Source organism: Bubalus kerabau, chromosome 2 (genome assembly GCF_029407905.1).
Source record: "Bubalus kerabau isolate K-KA32 ecotype Philippines breed swamp buffalo chromosome 2, PCC_UOA_SB_1v2, whole genome shotgun sequence".
In the NCBI taxonomy this organism is placed as follows: Eukaryota; Metazoa; Chordata; class Mammalia; order Artiodactyla; family Bovidae; genus Bubalus; species Bubalus kerabau.
The window spans coordinates 133,733,757-133,759,582 of record NC_073625.1 but is presented as its reverse complement, the minus strand read 5'-3'; the positions used below and the strand labels follow the sequence as shown (position 1 = coordinate 133,759,582).

Here is a 25,826-nt window from a genome sequence, read left to right as displayed (position 1 = left end):
AAGCCCCATTCAATTTTAATTATTAAAATTATTTATATTATGCTAAAAATTAATCAATCTTTTGATGGTCACTCAGGTTAGTTTCAATTTTTATTGTTGTTATCATAAATAAAGCTACAGTGAAAGTCTTATGCTCAGATCTTTGACTGCATATGATTATTATCTTTGGATAGACTTCTAGAAGGATTTATTATGCTAAAGGCTACGAACTATTTTGAGCCCTTGATATATGAGGCAGAATTGATTTTGAGAAAGTATGCCATGATAAACTCTCATCAGAAGTATCAGAGATATTATTTGTTGCAACCTTAGTAGCAGAGGCTATCATAAAAACCAATTTGATAGATAGAAACAAGCTAGTCTGTTGATGATGCTACTAAGGTTTTTAAATACATCAAATGGAGACCTTCATTCTCCCCAGGTGTTTAGAAAGACAAAACTCTTTGTCAGAATCCATAGGGTATGACCAGCTTATATAGTGGTGTTGGGGTGTGGGACCCTGGGAGGGGGATCTCAGGTGCATGGGTTATAGCCCAGAGACTGATGTTGCACATCGGTGTTCTCTCTTCTCACTTACTTTCAATTTCTTTGTGGAAAATTAATGATTTTAATGAGATGGTTGATCTCATTTTATGAGATTGCCTTGCCTACTGTGGTACAGAGAATAGGAAGGAGTAAGACATCTTAATGATTATGTAGATTGTTAATCCCCTAAAATCAGAGACTATTCATCTCAGTCCCCAGTATCTAGGGCTGAGTAAACAGTAAAATTTGTTGGATGGAACCAAATATCATGGAAGTTATTCAGAATTGAATAAAACTGAAAATTCCTCTACCACAAAGAACCATAACATTAACATCTCTCTATATATTTCCCCTGTGTAAGAAAATTCTATCTTTCCATCTCTTTCTGTCTTTCAAGTCACTTAAACTGATTTCTCAGTGTTTTCTTTTTTTCCAGGCATTTTAAAAAGCATAAATCCTAGAGCAACTGGGGCTTCACAGGGGGATTTAGCTGGCTGTGGACTGTACTCACATTTTCTGGGGCTCGAGGAATCCCCCTGGTACTTGACCCAGCTGTGTGAAGTGTGTCTTCTCCACTGAATTCTTTGCTAGCAGCATAAAGACTACCAGTGAAATAAAGCCTGAAGCCCCCCTTTTCAACCTCCCACCCATTAATATCACTTCTGTCAGCTTATCGACATGGTTTGAGCATTGTGGGATTAGCCCAGCTCTTGTTCTAACTAACCCTCAATAGTTCAGTGACTGGCCAAGCTCTGGTTGGCTGCCAAACTGTGTTAACACTGATAAAAAATAAGCGTGTTCCATTCCAGATTTGCTGCCTTCACACATTGCATGATTACACTGTTTCCATCTACCAGAATTTCTTCCAGGTCAGATCGATATTAAACAGTCTATTTAATTTTTGGATTTTTTCCGCCACAAAATAATTATCAACTAATTTATAAAAATGTGATCCAAAGAAGATGAGAAAACTGGTCAACATTTGAAAAAAGAGAAATGGTCACCTTCTCACTGGCTGAGATTGTAACCTGGTTCTGGGCTTCCTGGTTCTCCGATATCCAGTTCCTCCGGGCCATTTCTTCCCATTCTGCTTGCATCTTATCCCAAAACTCTGTATCTGACTAGAAGACAGGAGAAATGAAGATAGATGGATTTAAGAACATGCTATATCATTTGGTTTATTTCCAAGAGACAGTTTTTCTCACAGATAAAAATGACTTCTGGGGAGGAATAAAGTGTTCAAATTGGCCACATCCAATGACACTCATGGTTGAAGAGCTTCTGGAGGGCACTCAGCACTCAAGGTGTCAAAGAGTAGTAGCTGTGATTTTTCTCTGGGAGAAACATAGTTACCACCTGAAGAACCAGGATCATATAAAACCAAATTCAGCTAAAAATCCATTATTTGTATAGTTTCAAGTGTGGGTACCTGACACACATTTTGGGAAGGGCAGCCTCTCCTAGAGTTGCTGCTAGGCAATGAGATTGGAATGCAGAAGTAGGAAGTCAAGAGATACCTGGAGTAACAGACAAGTTTGGCCTTGGAGAACAAAATGAAGCAAGGCAAAGGCTAACAGAGTTTTGCCAAGAGAATGTGCTAGTCATAGGAAATTCTCTTCCAAGAACAAAAGAGACAACTCTCATGACCATCACTAGATGGTCAGTACTGAAATCAGACTGATTATATTCTTTGCAGCCAACGATGGAGAAGCTCTATACAGTCAGCAAAAATAAGCCACCTGACGGTGGCTCAGGTGATGAGCTCCTTATTATAAAATTCAGACTTAAGCTGAAGAAAGTAGGGAAAACCACGAGGCCCATTCAGGTATGACCTAATTAAATCCCTTATGATTCTACAGTGGAAGTGACAAATAGATTCATGAGATTAGATCTGATACAGTGCCTGAAGAACTATGGACAGAGGTTTGTCACATTGTACGGTAGGCGGTGAGCAAAACCATCCTCAAGAAAAAGAAATGCAAGAAGGCAAAATGGTTGTGTGAGGAAGTTTTACAAATACCTGGGAAAAGAAGAGAAGTGAAACGCAAAGGAGAAAGGGAAAAATATACCCAACTGATTGCAGAGTTCCAGAGAATAGCAAGGAGAGATAAGAAAGCCTTTCTAAGTGAACAATGCAAAGAAATAGAGGAAAACAATAGAATGGGAAAGATTAGAGATCTCTTCAAGAAGATTAGACATTCTAAGGGAACATTTCATGGAAAGATGGGCACAATAAAGGACAGAAAAAGTAAGGATCTAACAGAAGCAGAAGATATTAGGAAGAACTGGCAAGAATACACAGAAGAACTATACAAAAAAGGTCTTAATGACCTGGACAGTCATGATGGTGTGGCAACTCACCTAGAGTCAGATATCCTGAAGTGTGAAGTCAAGTGGGCCTTAGGAAGCATCACTACAAACAAAGCTAGTGGAGGTGATGGAATTTCAGCTGAGCTATTTCAAATTCACAACTTAAAAGATGATGCTGTTAAAGTGCTGCACTCAATATGCCAGCTAATTTGGAAAACTCAGCGATGGCCACAGGACTGGAAAAGGTCAGCTTTCATTCCAATCCCAAAGAAGGACAATGCCAAAGAATGTTCAAACTACCATACAATTTTGCTCATTTCACATGCTAGCTTAAAAGTCCTTCAAGCTAGTTTAAAAATCCTTCAAGCTAGGCTTCAGCAGTGGATGAACCAAGAATTTCAGATGTACAAGCTGAGTTTTGAAGACGCAGAGGAGCCAGAGATCAAATTGCCAACACCTGTTGGATCATAGGAAAAAGCAAGAGAATTCCAGAAAAACATCCAATTCTGCTTCATTGACTATACTAAACCCTTAGGGTGGATCACAACAAACTGGAAAATTAAAGAGATGGGACTACCAGATCACCTTACCTACCTCCTGAGAAACCCATAAGCAGGTCAAGAAGCAACAATTAGAACTGGACATGGAATACCGGACTGGTTCAAAATTGGGAAAGGAGTAAGTCAAAGCTGTCTATTGTCAGTCTGCTTATTTAAATTCTATGCAGAGTGCATCATGCAAAATGCCAGTCTGGATGAACCACAAGCTGGAATCAAGACTAGTAGGAGAAATATCAATAACCTCAGATATGCAGATGATACCACATTAGTGGCAGAAAGTAAAGAGGAACTAAAGAGCCTCTTGAAGGTGAAAGAGGAGGGTGAAAAAGCTGGCTTAAAACTCAACATTCAAAAAATGAAGATCATGGCATCAAGTCCCATCACTTCATGGCAAGTAAATGGGGAAACAATGGAAACAGTGACAGACTTTATTTTCTTGAGCTCCAAAATCACTGCAGATGGTGACTGCAGCCATGAAATTAAAAGGTGCTTGCTCCTTGGAAGAAAAGCGATGACAAACCTAGACACTGTATTAAAAAACAGAGATGTCACTCTGCTGACAAAGGTCCGTATAGTTGAAGCTATGGTTTTTCCAGAAGTCATGTATGGATGTGAGAGTTGGACCATAAACAAGGCTGAGTGCCGAAGAACTAATGCTTTTGAACTGTGCTGTTGGAGAAGACTCTAGAGAGTCTCTTGGACTGCAAGGAGATCAATCCAGTCAATCCTAAAGAAAATCAACCCTGAATATTCCTTGGAAAAACTGTTGCTGAAGCTCTAATACTTTGGCCAGCCTATTCCATCAGCCGACTCATTGGAAAAGACCCTGATGCTGGGAAAGACCGAGGGCAAGAGAAGAGGGCAACAGAGGATGAGACGGTTTAATGGCATCATCAACTCAATGGGCATGAGTTTGAGCAAACTCCAGGAGATAGTGAAGGACAGGCAAGCCTGGCATTCTGTAGTCCATGAGTCACAAGTCAGACAGGACTGAGTCACTGAACAATAACAATGAAGAATTAGAGTAGCTCCTTTGGGACTGGCTGGGCAGTGGCTTGGGAAGCAGCTGGCCATAGGCACAGAGAGCAACACTGGTTTATCCTACTCTGTGCCAAGCTCTGTGCTAGGAGAAAACTCAGCCTAGAGGGTTATGGTCAGAAAGCTAGGATTACACAGGTTCTGAACCACAGTCTGGTTTCTAGGCCTGGACTCATCATATTATGGCAAAGGTGTCCTCCTGGTGCTAAAGAATGAAGGAGACTTGCTTTGGGTGTGAACTCGACTGAATCTTCAAGGTCTTCTACAGCAGGATGATTTTTCAAAAAATAACACTGTGTTTTCCTCTTTATAACTTTCCTTTATGTCTTCCCAAGGGGAAACCAGGCCATTTGCTCTCCCTTACTTCAGGGGACTGAAGCAGACATTTTCTGCAAGATCTGTCCCTGGTTGGCTTCTATTTTACTAAGCCTGAAGAGAGTACTTGAGGTGTTCTGGAGGGAGGAAAAGGGGACAAGTATCTTAAAGACCTTAAGGGAGGAGGGGAGATTTCCAGGGACAGGAAAAGAGAAGGAAGGTGGTGGGTTCTGAGATAAGTGGGAAATGATGCTTAGCTTTTAAGGATTTCCCTGACAAACTGGCCTGACCTCCAAGAGAATGAGACAGGGTGTGCTAGGAACTCAGATCCCCACATGACAGAAAAAGAGATACAAACTGGACTTGGATCAACCCTTTGGGGCTTGGTTGGCTGTTAGCAGTTAGCATGATAGACAGGAAGGTGGAGACTCTGTCCTTGTTTTTTGGCACCACATAAGCATTCCATATTTGGTGACTGAGACTAAGTGACCTGCTTGGAAACCACTATTTTCCTTAAAGAAAACAGTGAAATGGGTACTGCTTGAACATCAGAGTTTGGAACTGAGGTCCAATTTCTTTGCAAATCTCAGTTTCTATGATTCTAAACCTGTGACTTGCTGACATCCCATCAAAGGTTGCTCTTTATCTTTTAATCCTCCCAGTCTCATCCTCTACTCCACCCTCATTCCTGGGTAGTGGTTGTTCAGGGGTGAGACCTCGTCTTCAAAGTTGCTCTAAATGATAATTCAAAGCGTATTTCTTCTGAATATAAACATGCAGGGAAAAAGGGCCAGCCCAGTGTGATTAATCCCAGGCTATTAAGTAAACAGCATTTCTTCTTTACTATGTCCAGAATACTCATTTCTACCACAGATATGGGTTCTGTCCCAACAGTAGAGGCTTTCCCCTCAACAAAGGCTCAGGACAGCAGGCATCTTGGTAATGCATATCTGATATGCTAGAAGTCCACGGAATGGCCACCAGTTATTCAGGTTAAGGTTAGGAATAAAATTCAAAATGGCTCTTTCAATGAGCCTTTCTGGTAGAACACCAAATTGTGTAAACAGAATGATCTCAGTTATATAACAGCTAGATAAAAGACTAGGTGAAATATCCTGCCATGTTAAAAGTAATCTGTCTTTCATACAGATGGCCAATAAACACATGAAAAATGCGCAACATCACTCATTATTAGAGAAATGCAAATCAAAATTACAATGAGGTATCACCTCACATTGGTCAAAATGACCATCAGCAAAAAAAATATCTACAAACAATACATGCTGGAGACAGTATGGAGAAAAGGGAACCCTCTTGCACTGTTGATGGGAATGTAGATTGGTACAGCCACTATGGAGAACAGTATGGAGATTCCTTAAAAAACTAGGAATAAAACTACCAATGCATGCATGCTAAGTCACTTCAGTCATGTCCAGTTCTGTGTGACCTTATGGACTGTAGCCTGCCAGGCTCTTCTGTCCATGGGATTCTCCAGGCAAGAATACTGGAGTGGGTTGCCATGCTCTTCTCCCGGGGATCTTCCCGACCCAGGGATCAAACCTGGTCTCCTGCATTGCAGGCAGATTCTTTACCATCTGAGCCACCAGGGAAGCCCCCCAAAATACCAAATGACCCAGCAGTTCCATTACTGGGCATATACCATGAGAAAATCATAATTCAAAATGACATATGTATCCCAATGTTCACTGCAGCACTATTTACAATAGCCAGGAAATGGAAGCAACCTAGATGTCTATCAACAGATGACTGGATAAAGAAGTTGTGATATTTTATATACACACACACACACACACACACACACAATGGAATATTACTCAGCCATAAAAAGGAACAAATTTGAGTCAGTTCTAGTGAGGTGGATGAACCTAGAGCCTGTTACACAGAATGAAGTCAGGAAAACAAATATTGTATATTAATGCATATATACAGAATTTAGAAAAATGGTACTGAGGCACCTATCTGCGGGGCAGGAATAGAGATGCAGACATCGAGAACAGACTGGTAGACACAACAGGGGAAGGAGATGGTGGGACAAACTGAGAGAATAGCATTGAAACACATACATTACCACATGTAAAATAGATGGCTAGTGGGAAGTTGCTGTATAACACAGGAAGCTCAAGCTGGTGCTCTATGACAACCCAAAGGGTTAGGATGGAGCAGGGAGTAGGGGGGAGGTGACATATGTATACTTATGACTGATTCACTCTGTTGTATGGCAGAAACCAACACAACATCGTAAAGCAATTATCCTCCAATTAAAAATTAAAAAAAAAGAGTAAACTGTCTTTGAATGAAGGGCTGATGGGTGATGTTTTTTCCTGCCTCCTTATGCTCTTTTGTACTTCCTGAATTTTCTATGAGTATGCATTGCTTTTATAATTTAAGAAAGGTTAAAAAATGATAAAAATTATCTTTCCTTTTTAAAATACCATGAAACCTGCGCTGAAGGTTTCATTTTCATACTGAAGGGGCTCATTTTCTTGAATAGGCTTTTAAAGATGCAGGTTCAGCTTGTCTGAATAGAAACAAACAGAAATCTATCAAGTGAATTTTATAATGTTTACTGACTTTCCCAAGCCCCCTGATGGGTGGTGTGAAGTGCCAATGACTTCAAGTATTTTCTAAGGCAGTTAAGTTTCCCTAGTGAGACTCCTTGGCATCTAAAGCTATTAAAAGTCTTTTGAATGAAAAAATGAGGAAGATTTTGTAAGGTGTACTTCTAAATTACAAAAGTCACCTTTCCTGCAGTTTCAAATTAGAGCAGTAGATGCATAAAATTGCTGTGGAAAGAGAACCTCAGTTGAGGTGGGGCTGTCAGGCCCTAATTTAATGAGGTACACCAGGACTGACTGTTACCACTTAGAATAAGTTCTGCTGACTAATTAAAGTGCACCGCACAGTTTCATTTAATTACAGAAGACTACTTTTAGCACAATCAATTTTCATCCAGTCTCAGAATCCAGACTTCATTCTGGTAACTGCAATTAACACTGATTCTTTTTTTCATTCCTAATCAATTTCAGAGAAACCTGAAACACGTTTGAATTTTAAATATTTTAGACATGACTGAGGGGATTTTATGTATTGATGATTTTGTCAGCTGTTCTGGGATGCTGGTAGATTACTTTTTATGCGCTACAGGTAATAAATTATATGCTCACACCAGAAACGAGCTATTGTTTGCAATCCATTTTCATTTTAAAAATAGTTTTCTGATGATAACAGTGGTATTTTACTACAAACTTGGGATATGCAGTATGGTGGTTAAGAACGGAATCTGTCTCATCATGTTGATTTAGAAACAAATTCTGGCTCTATAGCTGACCTTCTACAGTTCAGTTCAGTTCAGTCGCTCAGTCATGTCCGACTCTCTGTGACCCCATGGACTGCAGCATGCCAGGCCTCCCTGTCCATCACCAACTCCCAGAGTTCACTCAGACTCACGTCCATCGAGTCAGTGATGCCATCCAGACATCTCGTCCTCTGTCATCCCCTTCTCCTCCTGCCCCAATCCCTCCCAGCATCAGAGTCTTTTCCAATGAGTCAACTCTGCATGAAGTGGCCAAAGTACTGGAGTTTCAGCTTTAGCATCATTCCTTCCAAAGAAATCTCAGGGCTGATCTCCTTGCAGTCCAAGGGACTCTCAAGAGTCTTCTCCAACACCACAGTTCTACAAGTCCTGTAATATCTCCAGGTCTCATTTTCCTTATCCTTAAAATGAATATAGACTAGTGGTCTTGGTTAGTCTCTATAAGGACCAAATGAGAAAGTGTATCTGTGGCACAAAGCACATGGTAAATGTTCAGTAAAAGTAGGTGTGCTTACAAGTGCTTTTGTACCTTTGAGAAAAATATAAAGAATGAAACAAAAATCACCCACAATCTCAAAGTTCAAATGCACTTCTGTGAGTATGCTGGTGTTTTAATTTCTGTATATACATATTCTCTCTTAGATGCTTTTCCTCTCTATTTAAGTCTTTCTTTTCTACCCAATTATTCAAAAATAAGAGCAAGGTTAAGAAGACTATTGCAAAAATGGACTGTTACATAGCAATTAAAATAGTACTTATGAAGAATTTATTACAACATGGGATAGGCCTTGAGTTATAATGTTCCTTGTTATGTAGTATGGTCACAATGATAGAAAACAGCAAGTAATGTGTGAGGGAAAAAAAAAATAAGGCTAGAGAAATGTACCTACAGTTCATGGGTTGGAATTATGAGGAATTTGCCCCAAAACCTTTCCTTGCACTTTTTAGCATTTACCATATCTTCTATTGCTAGCATGTGTTATTTTAGTGAAAAAGTAAGATTTTCTTAAAACAGCTTCCATCCAACCTAGATGTCCATCGAGAGATGAGTGGATAAAGAAGTTGTGGTACATATATACAATGGGATATTACTCAGCCATAAAAAGGAATGAATTTGAGTAGGTTGAACAGAGACAGATGAACCTAGAGCCTGTTATACAGAGTGAAGCAAGTCAGAAAAAAACATATATCATATATTAACGCATATATATGGAATCTTGAAAAATGGTAATGATGAACCTATTTGCAGGGCAGGACTAGAGACAAAAACATATAGAATGGACTTGTGGACACAGCAAGGGGAAGAAGAGGGTGGGACAAACTGGGAGATTAGCATTGAAATACATACATTACCATGTGTAAAATAGATAGTGGGAACTTGTATAACACAGGGAGCTGTAGATGGAGATGCTCTAGATGGAGAGGGGTTGGATGAGGGTGTGAAAGGGAGGCTCAAGAGGGAGAGGATGTATGTATACTTAAGGCTGATTCACATTGTTGTATGGCAGAAAGCAACACAGCACTGTAAAGCAATTATCCTCCAATTAAAAAAATTTGTATAAAAAATTAACTCAACTCAATAGCAAAAACCAAATAATCAATTAAAAAACAGGCAGAGAATCTGAACAGATATTTTTTTCAGAGAATACATACAGAGGGCTAATGTGGAAAGGTGCTCAGCATCACTTATTCAGTGAAATGAAAAATCAAAAACACACTTGTCGGAATGGCTATTATCAAAAGGCAAGAAATAACAAGTGCTGGTGAGGATGTGGGGAAGAGGAAACTATTGGAAATGTAAATCGATGCATCCACTATAAAACTGTATGAAATTTCCTTAAAAAAATTAAAAATAGAACCATTCTGTGCTGTGCTTAGTCACGTCCGACTCTTTGTGACCCCATGGACTGTAGCCTCCCAGGCTCCTCTGTCCATGGGGATTCTCCAGGCAAGAATACTGAAGTGGGTTGCCATGGCCTCCTCCAGGGGATCTTCCTGACTCAGGAATCGAACCAGGGTCTTCTGCATTGCAGGTAGATTCTTTACTAGATGAGCTACCAGGGAAGCCCAGAACTATTCTATAATTCAGAAATTTCACATCTGGGTATTTATCTAAGGGAAATGAAAACACTAACTTGAAAAGATATGTGTACCCCCGTGTTCATTGCAGCACTATTTATAATAGTTAAGATATGGAAACAATTTGTGTCCAAAGAGATGAATGAATAATGATGTTCTGGTGTAAACAAACAAACCCCCAAACTTCCATCTTTTCAGTTTCGATTCCTCTGTGATGTTTTCCCCCAAAACCCTACACTAGAGCAATCTCTTACCTCACTGAATTCCAATAAGAATATTCTGGATCAGTGGTTTGGAAAAAGAGCGCTGTGTGCTAGAAGCTGCCATTATTGTTGTGAACTTGAGAAGTCATTTACACTTATCTGTACATTATCTTTTGTCATTTGTAAAGTGAGAAGACTGGGTTCATTCTAAAATAACTCAGGTTTCTTTGTCTGTACAGACTGATTCAGAAGAATAAGGAGGGGAGGGAGATCTTAGTCCAGAATCATTATTATTATTATTTTTTGGAAGGGGGCTTCTAGTCTGTTCACTGATCTCCAAAAATTGTACTTTAAAATATTTCTCTAAAAGTATACTTGACATTTTCTTTTCACTTTTTTATTGTAAAACTAGCAAACAAAAATTCCTAAGAACTATGATAAAATTAAATAGTAATTAAAATATAAAGAATAAGGAAATAAGCAATTTAACTTAGAACCAGAGAATTTTAAGAGATAGCAGCATATTATCAGCTCCCATTCACCAGTCTATTTTGGTCATTCTCGAGTTGAAATAGAGTAACTTTCCACTTTGCAGTCAAACATAATTGTCGATTAGAAAGATCCTGGGGTTGTGTCATGAAGGAATTGATTGAGGTGAGATTATGTGTCAATTCTGCCTGTTAAGAGTCTGACTCTTTTTTTGCCTCTTTAGAAATTGATTAACTGTCACTGGATCAAAACTTAAAAGAACCATCAATCAAACATCTCATTCTGCATATACAAAAGAAAAGAAAGTATCCCTTGTATGGAAGAGAAAGAAAATCACTATGCAAGTTTGGATAAAGTATTTGCCAAGATAAATTTTCATTGAAGTGAAACTGTGTACAGATGAGCTAGGGACCTCATTGTCCTGGATCTCATAGCCCAGGCTGGTGAAGAGTTGCTGAAATGTCCCCACTCACATCACTTGTTGACTTACAGGTAATATTAGTTGAAGATTCCATATGGCTGCCCAAAGAACATATTCAGCCTGAGGCTGCAATTAAAGAGTGCAGCACAGGTGAATTCTAGCAAACATTTAGAGAAGAACAAACGCCTATCCTTCTGAAACTCTTCCAAAAAATTGCAGAGGAAGGAACACTTCCAAACTCACTTTATGAGGCCACCATCACCCTGATACCAAAACCAAATAAAGGTATCACAAAAAAAGAAAATTATAGGCCAATATCACTTATGAAAATAGATGCAAAAATCCTCAACAAAATTCCAGCAAACAGAATTCAACATCCCACTAAAAAGCTCACACACTATGATCAAGTTGAGTTTATTCCAGGGATGCAAGGATTCTTCAATACATACAAATCAATCAATGTGATACACCATATTAGCAAATTGAAAGATAAAACCATCTGATAATCTCAATAGATAGAAAGAAAGCTTTTGATAAAATTCAGCACCCATTTATGATAAAAACTCTTTAAAAAATGGGCATAGAGGGAACCTACCTTAACATAATAAAGGCCATAGACAACAAACCCACAGCAAACTATATTCTCAAAGGTGAGAAACTGAAAGCATTCCCTCTAAGATCAGGAACAAGTCAAGGTGCCCACTCTTGCCACTATTATTCAACATAGTTTTGGAAGTCCTAGCTATGGAAATCAGAGAACAAAAAGAAAGAAAAGGAATCCAGATTGGAAAGGAAGAAGTAAAACTCTATTTGCAGGTAACATGATACTGTACATAGAAAACCCTAAAGATACCATCAGAAAACTACAAGAACTAATCAGGGAATTTAGTAGTCACAGGATACAAAATCAGTACACAGAAATCACTTGCATTCCTATATACTAACAATGAAAAATCAGAAAGAGAAATTAAGCAATCAGTCCCATTTACCATTGCAACAAAAAGAATAAAATGCCTATGAATAAATCTACCTAAGGAGACAAAAGAGCTGTATACAGAAACTATAAGAAACTGATGAAAGAAATCAAAGATGACATAAACAAATGGAGAGATGTCCATGCTCCTGGGTTGGAAGAATTAACATTGTGAAAATCATTATACTATCAAATGCAATCTACAGTTTCAATGCAATCCTTATCAAGTTACCAATGACATTTTTCACAGAACTAGAACAAAAAATTTCACAATTTTGGGAACACAAAAGACCTTGAATAGCCAAAGCAATCTTGATAAAGAAGAATGGAGCTGGAGGAATCAACTTACCTGATTTTGGACTATACTACAAAGCTGCAATCATCAAGACAGTATGATACTGGCACAAAAGCAGAAATATAGACCAGTGGAACAAAATAGAAAGCCTAGAGATAAACCCATGATTCTATGGGCAAGTTATCTTTGAAAAAGGAGGTAAGAATATACAATGGGAAAAAGACAGTCTTCAATAAATGGCCCTGGGAGAACTGGAAAACTACGTGTAAAAGAATGAAATTAGAACACTTCCTAATACCATACACAAAGATAAACTCAAAATGGCTTAAAGACCTAAATGTAAGATCAGAAACATAAAACTCTCAGAAGAAAATGTAGGCAGAACACAGTATGACATAAATCATAACAAGATCCTCTATGACCCACCTCCTAGAATAATGGAAATAAAAATAAACAAGTGGGACCTACTTAAACTTAAAAGCTTTAGCACAGCAAAGGAAACTATAAACAAGGTGAAAAGACAGCCCTCAGAATGGGACAAAATAATAGCAAATAAAACCACTGCTGCTGCTGCTGCTGTCGCTTCAGTCGTGTCCGACTCTGTGCGACCCCAGAGACGGCAGCCCACCAGGCTCCCCCGTCCCTGGGATTCTCCAGGCAAGAACACTGGAGTGGGGTGCCATTTCCTTCTCCAATGCATGAAAGTGAAAGTGAAGTTGCTCAGTTGCATCCGACCCTCAGCGACCCCATGGACTGCAGCCTTCAAGGCTCCTCCATCCATGGGATTTTCCAGGCAAGAGTACTGGAGTGGGGTGCCATTGCCTTCTCTGATAAAACCACTGGCAAAGGATTAATTTCCAAAATATATAAGCAACTCATACAACTCAATACCAGAAAAACAAACAACTCAATCAAAAAGTGGGAAAAAAATCTTTTGGGAAAGATTGAGGGCAGGAGGAGAAGGGGTGAGAGGATGAGATGGTTGGATGGCATCACCGACCCGATGGACATGGGTCATGTGCACTCTGGGAGTTGGTTATGGACAGGGAGGCCTGGCGTGCTGTGGTTCATGGGGTTGCAAAGTTTCAGACACGACTGAGGGACTGAACTAAACAATCCAGCAGTACCACTTGCAGGCATATACCCTGAGGAAACCAAAACTGAAAAAGACACATGTACCCCAATGTTGCAACACTGTTTACAATAGCTAGGACATAGAAGCATCCTAGATGTCCACTGACGGATGAATGGATAAAGAAGCTGTGGTACATTTACATAATGGAATACTACTAAGCCATAAGAAGGAATGCCTTTGAGTCAGTTCTAATGAAGTGGATGAACCCAGAGCCTATTATACAGAGTAAAATTAATCAGAAAGAGAAATATTGTATATTAATGCATATATATGGAATCTAGAAAGATAGTACTGATGAGGCTATTTGCAGGGCAGCAATGGAGATGCAGACTTAGAGAAGAGACTTATGGATAAGGGCAGGAGGAGGAAGGAGAGGGTGAGATGAATGGAGAAAGTACCATGGAAGCACATATACTACCATGTGTAAGTGAAGTAGCTCAGTTGTGTCCGACTCTTTGCGACCCCGTGGACTGTAGCCTACTAGGCTCTTCCCTCCATGGGATTCTCCAGGCAAGAGTACTGGAGTGGGTTGCCATTTACAGATAGCAAATGGTAATTTGCTGTATGACTTAGAGAACACAAACTGGGGCTTTGTAACAACCTAGAAAGGGTGGGAAAGTTGGGAGGTGGGAGGTAGGTTCAAGAGGGAGGGGACATATGTACATCTTTAGCGAATTCATGTTGATGTATGGCAGAAATCAAACCCAATATTGTAAAGCAATTATCCTTCAATTAAAAATAAATAATTAAAAAAGATGTGCAGCACCCTGATCAAACATAGAATTTTTAAAAAATAAATTAAAAAAAATTTCAAGTACAGTTGAATTACAATATTGTGTTAATTTCAGGTGCACAGCAAAATGATTGAGTAATACATACATACATACCTATTTTTTCAGATCCTTTTCCCTTGTAAGTTATTACAAAATATTGAGTAGAGTTCCCTGTGCTATACAGTAGGTCCTTGTTGATTATTTTACATACAGTAGTGTGTACATGTTAATCCCAAATTCCCAATTTATCCCTCCTGCTCTTTTCCCCCTTTGGTAACTATCAGTTTGTTTTCTATGTCTGAGTCTGTTTCTGTTTTATATATAAGATCATTTTCATAATTTTTTAGATTCCACATATAAGTGATATCATGTGATATATGTCTTTTTCTGATGTACTTCACTTAGTATGATAATCTCAGGTCCAAGAGATAGGATAGAATTTTGACTGGTCAAAGTTAGTTTGAGCTCTGGGAACAGCCTTTGGTGTCCCACATAGTGTGAGGGTCCTTGATAAAGTGGAGTCTCTTCAAGAAAGAGTGTTTGAGTGGGAGTGAGCCTGTTTATGAAGCAATTCACCTGGTAAAGCAAGGCTCAGGGGATGCTGAGCACAGAATCTTGTTTTTGCAGATAGCAGAATTAGGGTGAATGAATGGCAGTTCCAAGGGGAAAGATTTTTATCAAACACAACATGAAGTTGCTTGAAAATGTGCTGCTTCTTCTTCAGAGGGATGGGTTCCCTAGCATTGGAAATTTTCAGACACAATGACCAATGTGAGGGGTGCTCTACACATGATTCACAGGTCAGTTTGACCTAATGAACCCTATGGTCTCTTACAAATCCTATGGTCTCTTGCAAGTCTTTGCTTGCAGTGTTATTAATGAATTGACTTCTGGAGTCAAACAGAAATGTACAAAATTAATAAAATCTCTATGAGATAAGAAATGGATCTGCCATGTATGCACCTTTCTCAAGCTAAACAGGATAGGGAAAGAAAACAGACATGCTTTGGCATCAGGTAGAGGGAGGCAACCTATCTCACCTCTTTAATTCAGTTTCCTGGTCTATAAAATGTAAACGGTCTCTTAGAGAGATTGTGTGAATTAAGTGAAGCAATGTATGTAAAGTGCTTAGAATTTGTAACATATAAATACTATGGAATTGGCAATTAATGTTATTTTACATTTGTAAATGAAAACAAATATTTCCCAGGATAAAGAGGATGCTATCCAACAAATTGTAAACTGTGTGGTTCAGAAGTGCTGGAAAACAAAAATATTTGTACTAGCATTCAACAGATTTTCCAGTTGCCTCTGGTTAGACATGCTTCCCTGTATAATGGAGTCGACCATCACTGCCAGTGTTGACAGACACCTGGGCAGACAGCCTGAGGCTCTCACCAAACTACATGCCAGCCTGTTAGCTGCAGAAACATGGGGATGAAAAATTGAAACTGATGGGAAGAAGAACAGATATAGGAGTCTGGAAATAATGGAATAAAAGGCTTGAACAGGGTGTCAGAGGCAACCAAGAGCCATTTCTAACAGAAACTAAAGAGTTTCCCGTTCTTTGGTTTCTATTCTTTTTCACCTGGCAAGTGGCAAAGAGGAATGGAGCATTAAACACAATGAACAAAGCCTGTTGTCCAAATGGGCAGGGGTCATTTCTGAAAGGGCTTTTAGCTTATTCATTTGCAAATGAACGCCCTTGCAGAACCAGAATTTCACATGATCATATCTGTGTTTGTAGCTCCAGTGGTATTTGCATTCATAACAAAGAACTGCTCTTAAGGTGCTCTGAAATGAGATTTGGAGAGTAAGCCCAGGGTTTGTTGCTGCTTTGGGAGTAAGGTTTTGTGAGCCCAGTTACTCAGAGGCTCCTGGCTGCTCTTTGGGCCGCTAACAGCAGGCAACCACAGGGCTGCTCTACCGCAGGCTTTGGGAGATGCAGAGGGGCATGGGGTTTGAGTCCTGTTTCATGTTCCATGTGACAAGTCATGTGATGCACGAAGGGGCAGGTGGATAGTTACAGTGCAAGCCCTGACTGTTAGCTTTTCTTCCTGTAAAGCAAGTGCCTGCCTTAAGCTTTGATTGCCAAGGTATCCACTTCGAAGAGGCACCCACTTCAAAGATGGCACCCTCTTTAACGTTGGCTATCTCAAGCAAACACATTGCTGGCTACAAGACTAGATAAAGAGCCAAGCTGTCCATGTCCACCCCTCCTCTCATACCTCCCAGAATCCTTTGTTTTAGAGTTCTTGGTTGATTTTGACAACTGACCATTTGGGAGGATTGTTTTTCCTCTCTTCCTGAGCTTTAAATCCCACTCTTACATTTTAAATTCGCCAATAAAGAGGGAGCCCTCAAAACCTTAGACCCCCACTGTCAGCCCCAATAAAAGGAGAACCCCAGGCCCATGCTTATGTACTTTCTACTGGTGACTCAGCTGTGTACCCTAGGAAAGACATGTAATTTCTAGAACCTGTAAGTAATAAACCTTTATTTTTCTTGAAAAGTTTCCTGACGGTTATTGTTGAGAACATCTTGCAACCACAGTAAGAACTCCAAGGGCCAGTCCAATGGCAACACTGGTAATTTGATAGGCTGAGGCAGGCACAGAACAACAGTGAATTGCAAGCAATGAGACTCAATTCCAAAGGGATTTCTTCTCCTTTAGCCATGTCTACAAGTGGGGAAAGTTACTGGGAAATTCCCTCCTAGCTTTATAAAGTAAGGTGTGAGACATATTCGCTAAACCAAAACTATATGTTTGTGCTTGCATCATAGTGATACTAAACAAAACACCTAGATGTGGATGTTATTCTCAAGCTCACTGCCCAATGATAAAATAAAAATAGCGGTAACTAATTCAAGAGAAGGTGAACAAATGCTGTAAAAACAAACAAATTACTTGCTCAAAATCACATTATTATTGGTAAATAAAAGATCCAGAATTCGAAGTACTTTATTCTTTCTTTTTAGGGCAGATTGCATCTTCTAAAAATGGCCCCAGTGGTATATCTGGTTTCTCCTACACTCCATTAAGTGGTGGAGTCTATTGCTCTGTCTTTGAACACTTGCCTTGACAAACAGAATACAATGGAAGTGAACTGGTGTGCCTTTCAAGGCTAGATCCTAATAGGTCATACAGCTTCTGCCTGCCTCCCTCTCTTTGCAGTCTCTCACCCTTGGAATCTAGCTGCCATGTTGGAAGCCCAGGCCTAAAAGGCCACCTATAGGTATCTTAGCCATCTACCACACTAAGATCTTGGGTGGCTAATAGTATAAGCCTTCTGACATGTGAGTGGGAATGCTTTCAGATGATTCCAACCCCTTGCCATTGCCACCAGCCTTCAAGACATGTAGTGGAACAAAGATGAGCCATCCTCTCTGAGTTCTACCCAAATACAGATTTTTGAGTAATATTAATATTGTTGTTTTAAGTCACATCTGAATTATATTAAATTCACCCATTCCAGTCCATTTTAGTTCAGTGATTCCTAAAATGTCGATTTTCACTCTTACCATCTCCTGTTTGACCACTTCCAAATTACCTTGATTCATGGACCTAACAATCCAGGTTCCTAGTCAGTATTCTTTACAGCATCGGACTTTACTCTCACCACCAGACACATCCACAACTGGGTGTTGTTTTCACTTTTTCTCAGCCTCTTCATTGCTTCTGGAGCTATTTCTCTGCTCTTCTCTATTCTCTTCTTCCATTGTATGTTGGGCACCTACTGACCTGGGGAGTTTACCTTTCAGTGTCCTATCTCTTTGCCTTTTCATACTGTTCATGGGGTTCTCAAGGCAAGAATGCTGAAGTGGTTTTCCATCTATTACTGTGGGCAAGAATTCCCTAGAAGAAATGGAGTAGCCCTCACAGTCAACAAAAGAGCATGAAATGTAGTACTTGGGTGCAGATGGTGACTGCAGCCATGAAATTAAAAGACACTTGCTCCTTGGAAGAAAAGTTATGACCAACCTAGACAGCATATTAAAAAGCAGAGCCATTATTTTGCCAACAAAGGTCCATCTAGTGAAAGCTATGGTTTTTTCCAGTAGTCCTGTATGGATGTGAGTTGGACTATAAAGAAATCTGAGTGCTAAAGAATTGATGCTTTTGAACTGTGGTGTTGGAAAAGACTCTTGAGAGTCCCTTGGACTGCAAGGAGATCCAACCAGTCCATCCTGAAGGAAATTAGTCCTGAGGATGAAATTAGTCCTGAATATTCATTGGAAGGACTGATGCTGAAGCTGAAACTCCAACACTCTGGCCACATGATGCGAATAACTGACTCATTGGAAAAGACCCTGATGCTGGGAAAGATTGAAGGTGGGAGGAGAAGGACATGACAGAGGACGAGATAATTGGATGGCATTATTGACTCAATGGATATGAGTTTGAGTAAACTCCGGGAGTCGGCAATGGACAGGGAGGCCTGGTGTGCTGCAGTCCATGGGGCTGCAAAGAGTCAGACACAACTGAGCAACTGAACTGAACTGACTGACTGACTTGGGTGCACTCTCAAAAATGACAGAATGATCTCTGTTTGTTTCCAAGACAAACCATACAATATCACAGTAATTCAAGTCTATGCCCCAATCACTAATGCCAAAGAAGCTGAAGTTGAACAGTTCTATGAAGACCTACAAGACCTTCTAGAACTAACACCCCAAAAAAGATGTCCTTTTCATTATAGGGAACTGGAATGCAAAAGTAGGAAGTCAAGAAACACCTGGAGTAACAGGCAAATTTGGCCTTGGAGTACAAAACGAAGCAGGGCAAAGGTTAACAGAGTTTTGCCACGGGAATGTGCTGGTCAAAGAAAACATCCTCTTCCAACAACACAAAACGACTCTACACATGGACATCATCGGATCGTCAATACCAAAATCAGATTGATTATATTCTTTGCAGCTGAAGATGGAGAAGCTCTATACAGTCAGCAAAAAGAACAGGAGCTGACTGTGGCTCAGATTATGAACTCCTTATTGCCAAATTTAGACTTAAATTGAAGAAAGTAGGGAAAACCAGTAGGCCATTAGGTATGACCTAAATCAAATCCCTTATGATTATACAGTGGAAGTGATAAATAGAGTCAAGGGATTAGATCTGATAGAGTGCCTGAAGAACTATTGTCAGAAGTTTGTAACATTGCACAGGAGGAGGTGATCAAAAACATCCGCAAGAAAAAGAAATGCAAGAAGGCAAAATGGTTGTCTGAGGAGGCCTTACATAGCTGGGAAAAAAAGAGAAGTGAAAGGCAAAGGAGAAAAGGAAAGACATACTCAACAGAATGCAGAGTTATAAGGAATAGCAAAGAGAGATAAGAAAGACTTCTTAAGTGAACAATGCAAAGAAATAGAAGAAAACAATAGCATGGGAAAGACTAGATATCTTCAAGAGAACTAGATACCAAGGGAACATTTCATGCAAAGATGGGCACAATAAAGGGCAGAAACGGTATGGACTAACAGAAGCAGAAGATATTAAGAAGAGGTGGCAAGAACACAGAAGAACTATAGAAAAAAGATCTTAATGACCCAGATAATCACGATGGTATGATCACTCACCTAGAGCCAGACATCTTGGAGTGTGAGGTCAAGTGGGCCTTAGGAAGCATCACTATGAACAAAGCTAGTAGAGGTGATGGAATTCCAGCTGAGTTATTTCAAATCCTAAAAGATGATGCTGTGAAAGAGCTCCACTCAACATGCCAGCAAATTTGAAAAACTCAGCAGTGGCCACAGGACCGGAAGAGGTCAGTTTGCGTTCCAATCCCAAAGAAAGGCAATGCTAAAGAATGCTCAAATTACCCCACAACTGCACTCATCTCACACAGTAGCAAAGTAACACTCAAAATTCTCCAAGCCAGGCTTCAACAGTTCGTGAGCCAAGAACTTCCAGATGTTCAAGCTGGATTTAGAAAAGGCAGAGGAACCAGAGATCAAATTGCAAATATCTGTTGGATCACAGAAAAAGCAAGATAATTCCATAAAAATATCTACTTTGCTTCATTTACTATGCAAAAGCCTTTGACTTGTAGATCACAACAAACTGTGGAAAATTCTTAAAGAGATGGTAATACCAGATCACCTTACCTGCCACCTGAGAAACTGGTTTGCAGGCCAAGAAGCACTAGTTAGCACTGGACATGGAACAATGCAATGGTTCAAAATTGGGAAAGGAGTACATCAAGGGTGTATATTGTCACTGTTTATTTAACTTGTATGCAGAATACATCATGAGAAATGCCAGGCTGGATGAAGCACAAGCTGGAATCAAGATTGCCAGGATAATTATTAATAACCGTAGATAGGCAGATGACACCACCCTTGTAGCAGAAAGTGAATAGGAACTAAAGAGCTTCTTGATGAAGGTGAAAGAGGAGAGTGAAAAAGCTGGCTTAAAACTCAACATTCAAAAAAATGAAAATCATGGCATCTGGTCCCATAACTTCATGGCAAATAGATGGGGAAACAATGGAAACAGTGAAAGACATTATTTTCTTGGGCTCCAAAATCACTGCAGATGGTAACTGCAGCCATGAAATTAAAAGATAATTGCTCCTTGGAAGAAACTCTGTGACAAACCTAGATAGCATATTAAAAAGCAGAGACATTACTTTGCTGACAAAAGACAGTCTAGTCAAAGCTACGGTTTTTCCAGTAGTCACGTATGGATATGAGAGTTGGACCATAAAGAAGGCTGAACACCGAAGCGTTGATGCTTTTGGACTGTGGTGTTGGAGAATACTCTTGAGAGTCCCTTGGACTACAAGGAGATCAAACCAGTCAATCCTAAAGGGAATCATTGTATTTTTATTGGAAGGTGTATTTGTACATGCTTTTCTGGAATTCTCTTGCTTTTTCTATAATACAACAGATACTGATAATTTGATTTTCACTGGAAGGACAATGAATATTCTTTGGAAGGACTGATGCTGAAGCTGAAGCTCCAATACTTTTGCTCCTATGTGAAGAGCTGACTCATTAGAAATGACCCTGATACTGGAAAAGACTGAAGGCAGGAGCAGAAGGGGATGACAGAGGAAGTGATGGTTGGAGGGCATCACAGACTCAATGGACATGAGTTTCAGCAAGCTCCAGGAAGTGGTAAAGGACAGGGCAGCCTGGCATGTTGCAGTCCATGGGGTTGCAAAGATTCGGACATGACTGAGTGACTGAATAACAAAAGTCACAGTGCGGGAGAAATGTATCAGACAGCCAGAGTAACTGGATACTTTAGGTCAGAGGACTGGAGCAGGAAGGAGGACTTGGTGTAGACAAGGGACCTTAGGACTGTGCTTCCCTGAAGGGTTGTGCAGGCTAATGTGTGGTAGCATTGTCTCAAAAAGTGTTTTAGGATCAAAGAGTTCTGTGGTAAAATGAGCTTGAGAAACTTTAGGTTAAATCAGAGGTTGCAAATGGGTCGCCTATAGGCCAGGCCTAGCCAAGAGTCATATTTACTCCCCCCTCATCCTAGATGTGAAATTTCACATCAAAACTTGGATTTCAGGAAAGTGGTCCAGATAGCAGAATAGAAAGACCCTGAGCTCACCTCCTCCCCCAAGCATATAAAAATCGTAATTATCTGCAGGACAACTATTGACAAAATAGAACCTACTAGGAAAGATTTACAACTAAAGACATAAAGAAGGACTACAACAAGATAGGTAGGAGGGGTATACTCTCAATACAGTCAAATCCCATATGCCCCAGGTGGGTGAACCACAAACTGCAGAAAAATTATTTTGCAGCGGTTTTCCCTCAGGAATGAGAGTTTGAGCCCCATGTCAGGCCTCTAGCCTGGGAGTCCAGCACCAGGAAGACAAGCCCCCAAAGCATGAGGCTATGAAGCCAGTGGGGCTTAACTGCAGGAGCCCCACAGGACTGGAGGAAAAAGAGACTTCACTCTTGAAGGGCTCACACAAAATCTCATGTGCACCAGGACCTAGGACATAATGGCTGAAAACTTCCCTAACTTGGGAAAGGAAACAGCCTTCTAAGTCCAGGAAACTCAGAGTCCCATAGAGGATAAACCCAGAGAGAACACACCAAGACACACTGTAATCAAAATTACAATAATTAAAGATAAGGGAAGAATATTAAATGCAGCAAGAGAAAAGCTACAAATAACACACAAGGAAAGTCCCATCAGGCTACCAGCTGATTTTTCAGCAGAAACTCTGCAGGCCAGAAAGGAGTGGCATGATATATTTAAAGAGATGAAAGGGTAATACCTACAACCAAGAATATTCTACCCAGCAAGGCTCTCATTCAGATTTTTTTTTTAATTTAATTTTATTTTTAAACTTTACATAACTGTATTAGTTTTGCCAAATATCAAAATGAATCCGCCACAGGTATACATGTGTTCCCCATCCTGAACCCTCCTCCCTCCTCCCTCCCCATTCCATCCCTCTGGGTTGTCCCAGTGCACCAGCCCCAAGCATCCAGTATCGTGCATCGAACCTGGACTGGCAACTCATTTCATACATGATATTTTACATGTTTCAATGCCATTCTCCCAAATCTTCCCACCCTCTCCCTCTCCCACAGAGCCCATAAGACTGTTCTATACATCAGTGTCTCTTTTGCTGTCTCGTACACAGGGTTATTGTTACCATCTTTCTAAATTCCATATATATGTGTTAGTATACTGTATTGGTGTTTTTCTTTCTGGCTTACTTCACTCTGTATAATAGGCTCCAGTTTCATCCACCTCATTAGAACTGATTCAAATGTATTCTTTTTAATGGCTAATACTCCATTGTGTATATGTACCACAGCTTTCTTATCCATTCATCTGCTGATGGACATCTAGGTTGCTTCCATGTCCTGGCTATTATAAACAGTGCTGCGATGAACACTGGGGTACTCGTGTCTCTTTCCCTTCTGGTTTCCTCAGTGTGTATGCCCAGCAGTGGGATTGCTGGATCATAAGGCAGGTCTATTTCCAGCTTTTTAAGGAATCTCCACACTGTTCTCCATAGTGGCTGTACTAGTTTGCATTCCCACCAACAGTGTAAGAGGGTTCCCTTTTCTCCACACCCTCTCCAGAATTTATTGCTTGTAGACTTTTGGATCGCAGCCATTCTGACTGGTGTGAAATGGTACCTCATAGTGATTTTGATTTGCATTTCTCTGATAATGAGTGATGTTGAGCATCTTTTCATGTGTTTGTTAGCCATCTGTATGTCTTCTTTGGATTAAAGATCTAAATGTAAGACCAGAAACTATAAAACTCCTAGAGGAGAACATAGGCAAAACACTCTCTGACATACATCACAGCAGGATCCTCTATGACCCACCTCCCAGAATATTGGAAATAAAAGCAAAAATAAACAAATGGGACCTAATTAACCTTAAAAGCTTCTGCACATCAAAGGAAACTATTAGCAAGGTGAAAAGACAGCCTTCAGCATGGGAGAAAATAATAGCAAATGAAGCAACTGACAAACAACTAATCTCGAGAATATACAAGCAACTCCTACAGCTCAACTCCAGAAAAATAAATGACCCAATCAAAAAATGGGCCAAAGAACTAAATAGACATTTCTCTCATTCAGATTTTACAGAAAAATCAAAAGCTTTATAGACAAGCAAAAGCTAAATGAATTCAGCGCCACCAAACCAGTTTTACAACAAACGTTAAAAGAACTTCTCTACATGAAAAAGAAAAATTCTCAACTAGAAACAAGAAAACTATGAAATGAAAAATTTCACTGGAAAAAGGCAAACACACAATAAAAGGAAGAAAATCACCCACACATAAAGCTAGCAGGGAGGTTAAAAGACAAAAGTATTAAAATCATCTATATCCAGAATAAGCAGTTAAGGGATACACAAAACAATTAGATGCAAAATCAGTATCAGAAACAGTAATCATGAGGGGAGGAGAATACAAATGCTGCTACTGCTAAGTCGCTTCAGTCATGTCTGACTCTGTGCAACCCCAGAGATGGCAGCCCACCAGGCTCCCCCATCCCTGGGATTCTTCAGGCAAGAACACTGGAGTGGGCTGCCATTTCCTTCTCCAATGCATGAAAGTGAAAAGTGAAAGTAAAGTCACTCAATCGTGTCCATCTCCTAGCGACCCCATGGACTGCAGCCTACCAGGCTCCTCCGCTCATGGGATTTTCCAGGTAAGAGTACTGGAGTGGGGTGCCATTGCCTTCTCCAAAAGTGAAGTTGCTCAGTCGTGTCCAACTCTTTGCGACCCCATGGACTGTAGCCTACCAGGCTCCTCTCTCCATGGGATTCTCCAGGCAAGAGTACTGGAGTGGGTTGCCATTTCCTTCTCCAGGGGATCTTCCCAACCCAGGGATCGAACCTGGGTCTCCTGCATTGTAGGCAGACGCTTTAACCTCTGAGCCACTAGGGAAGCCCTGGGAATACAAATGCAGGTTTTAAAAATGCATTTGAAATTAAGAGATCAGCAACAATACGGTCGTGTGTGTGTGTGTATATATATATACGACTATTCAACCACCTCATGGTAACTGAAAACAAAAAACCATAATAGACATACACACAAAAGAGAAAAAGGAATCCAAATGTAACACTAAGGATAGGCATCAAAGAAAACAAAAGAGGAAAAATCTGTAAAATAATCCAAAATAATTTTTAAAATGGCAATAAGAACATAAATATCAATAATTATCTTAAAAGTAAACTGACTAATGCTCCAACCAAAAAACCGAATGGCTGAATACACAAACAAGTTATATATACATATAAATAAAAAATATATATGTGTGTATATATATACATATATTGCTCACAAAAGACTCACTTGAGATCCAGAGACAGACAGACTGAAAGTGAGAGCATGGAAAAAGGTATTCCATGCAAATGGATATCAAAAGAAAGCCAGAGTAGCAATATTTATATCAGACAAACAGACTTTAAAATAAAGACGGCTATAAGAGTCAAAGAGGGACATTACATAATAATCAAGGGATCAATCCAAGATATAACAATTGTAAACATATATGCATTCAACACAGGCGCACTTCCATATTTATGGCAAATAGTAATAGATATGGAAGGAGAAATTGACAGTAACACAATAATAGTAGGAGACTTTAACACCCCCTTTACATCAATGGACAAATCATCCAGCGAGAAAATCAATAGGGAAACACAGGTCTTAATGATACATTAGATCAAATACACTTAACTGATATTTATAGAGCATTCCATTCAAAAACAGCAGAATACACATTCTTTTCAAGTGCACATGGAACATTCTCCAGGATAGATCATATGCCAAGCCACAAAACAAGCCATAGTAAATTTCAGAAAACTGAAATCATATCAAGGCTCTTTTCCAATCACAACACTATGAGACTATAAAAAAATGGCAAAAAA

The 25,826-nt window shown here is 39.8% G+C and overlaps 1 protein-coding gene and 1 non-coding gene across 3 annotated transcripts in view; both read right to left on the bottom strand.

Moving 5' to 3' along the window:
- PEX5L (peroxisomal biogenesis factor 5 like) overlaps window positions 1–25,826 on the bottom strand; it is a 290,800-nt gene that overhangs the window by 23,407 nt on the left and 241,567 nt on the right. For both annotated transcript variants that reach the window (XM_055568977.1, XM_055568976.1), the window contains exon 7: window positions 1,530–1,646. In XM_055568977.1, coding sequence (XP_055424952.1) covers window positions 1,530–1,646 — 117 coding nt within the window. The remainder of the gene's footprint in view (window positions 1–1,529; window positions 1,647–25,826) is intronic.
- On the bottom strand, window positions 24,766–24,837 carry TRNAC-ACA (transfer RNA cysteine (anticodon ACA)). The gene has a single exon. It is a non-coding gene; the product is annotated as a tRNA-Cys (tRNA).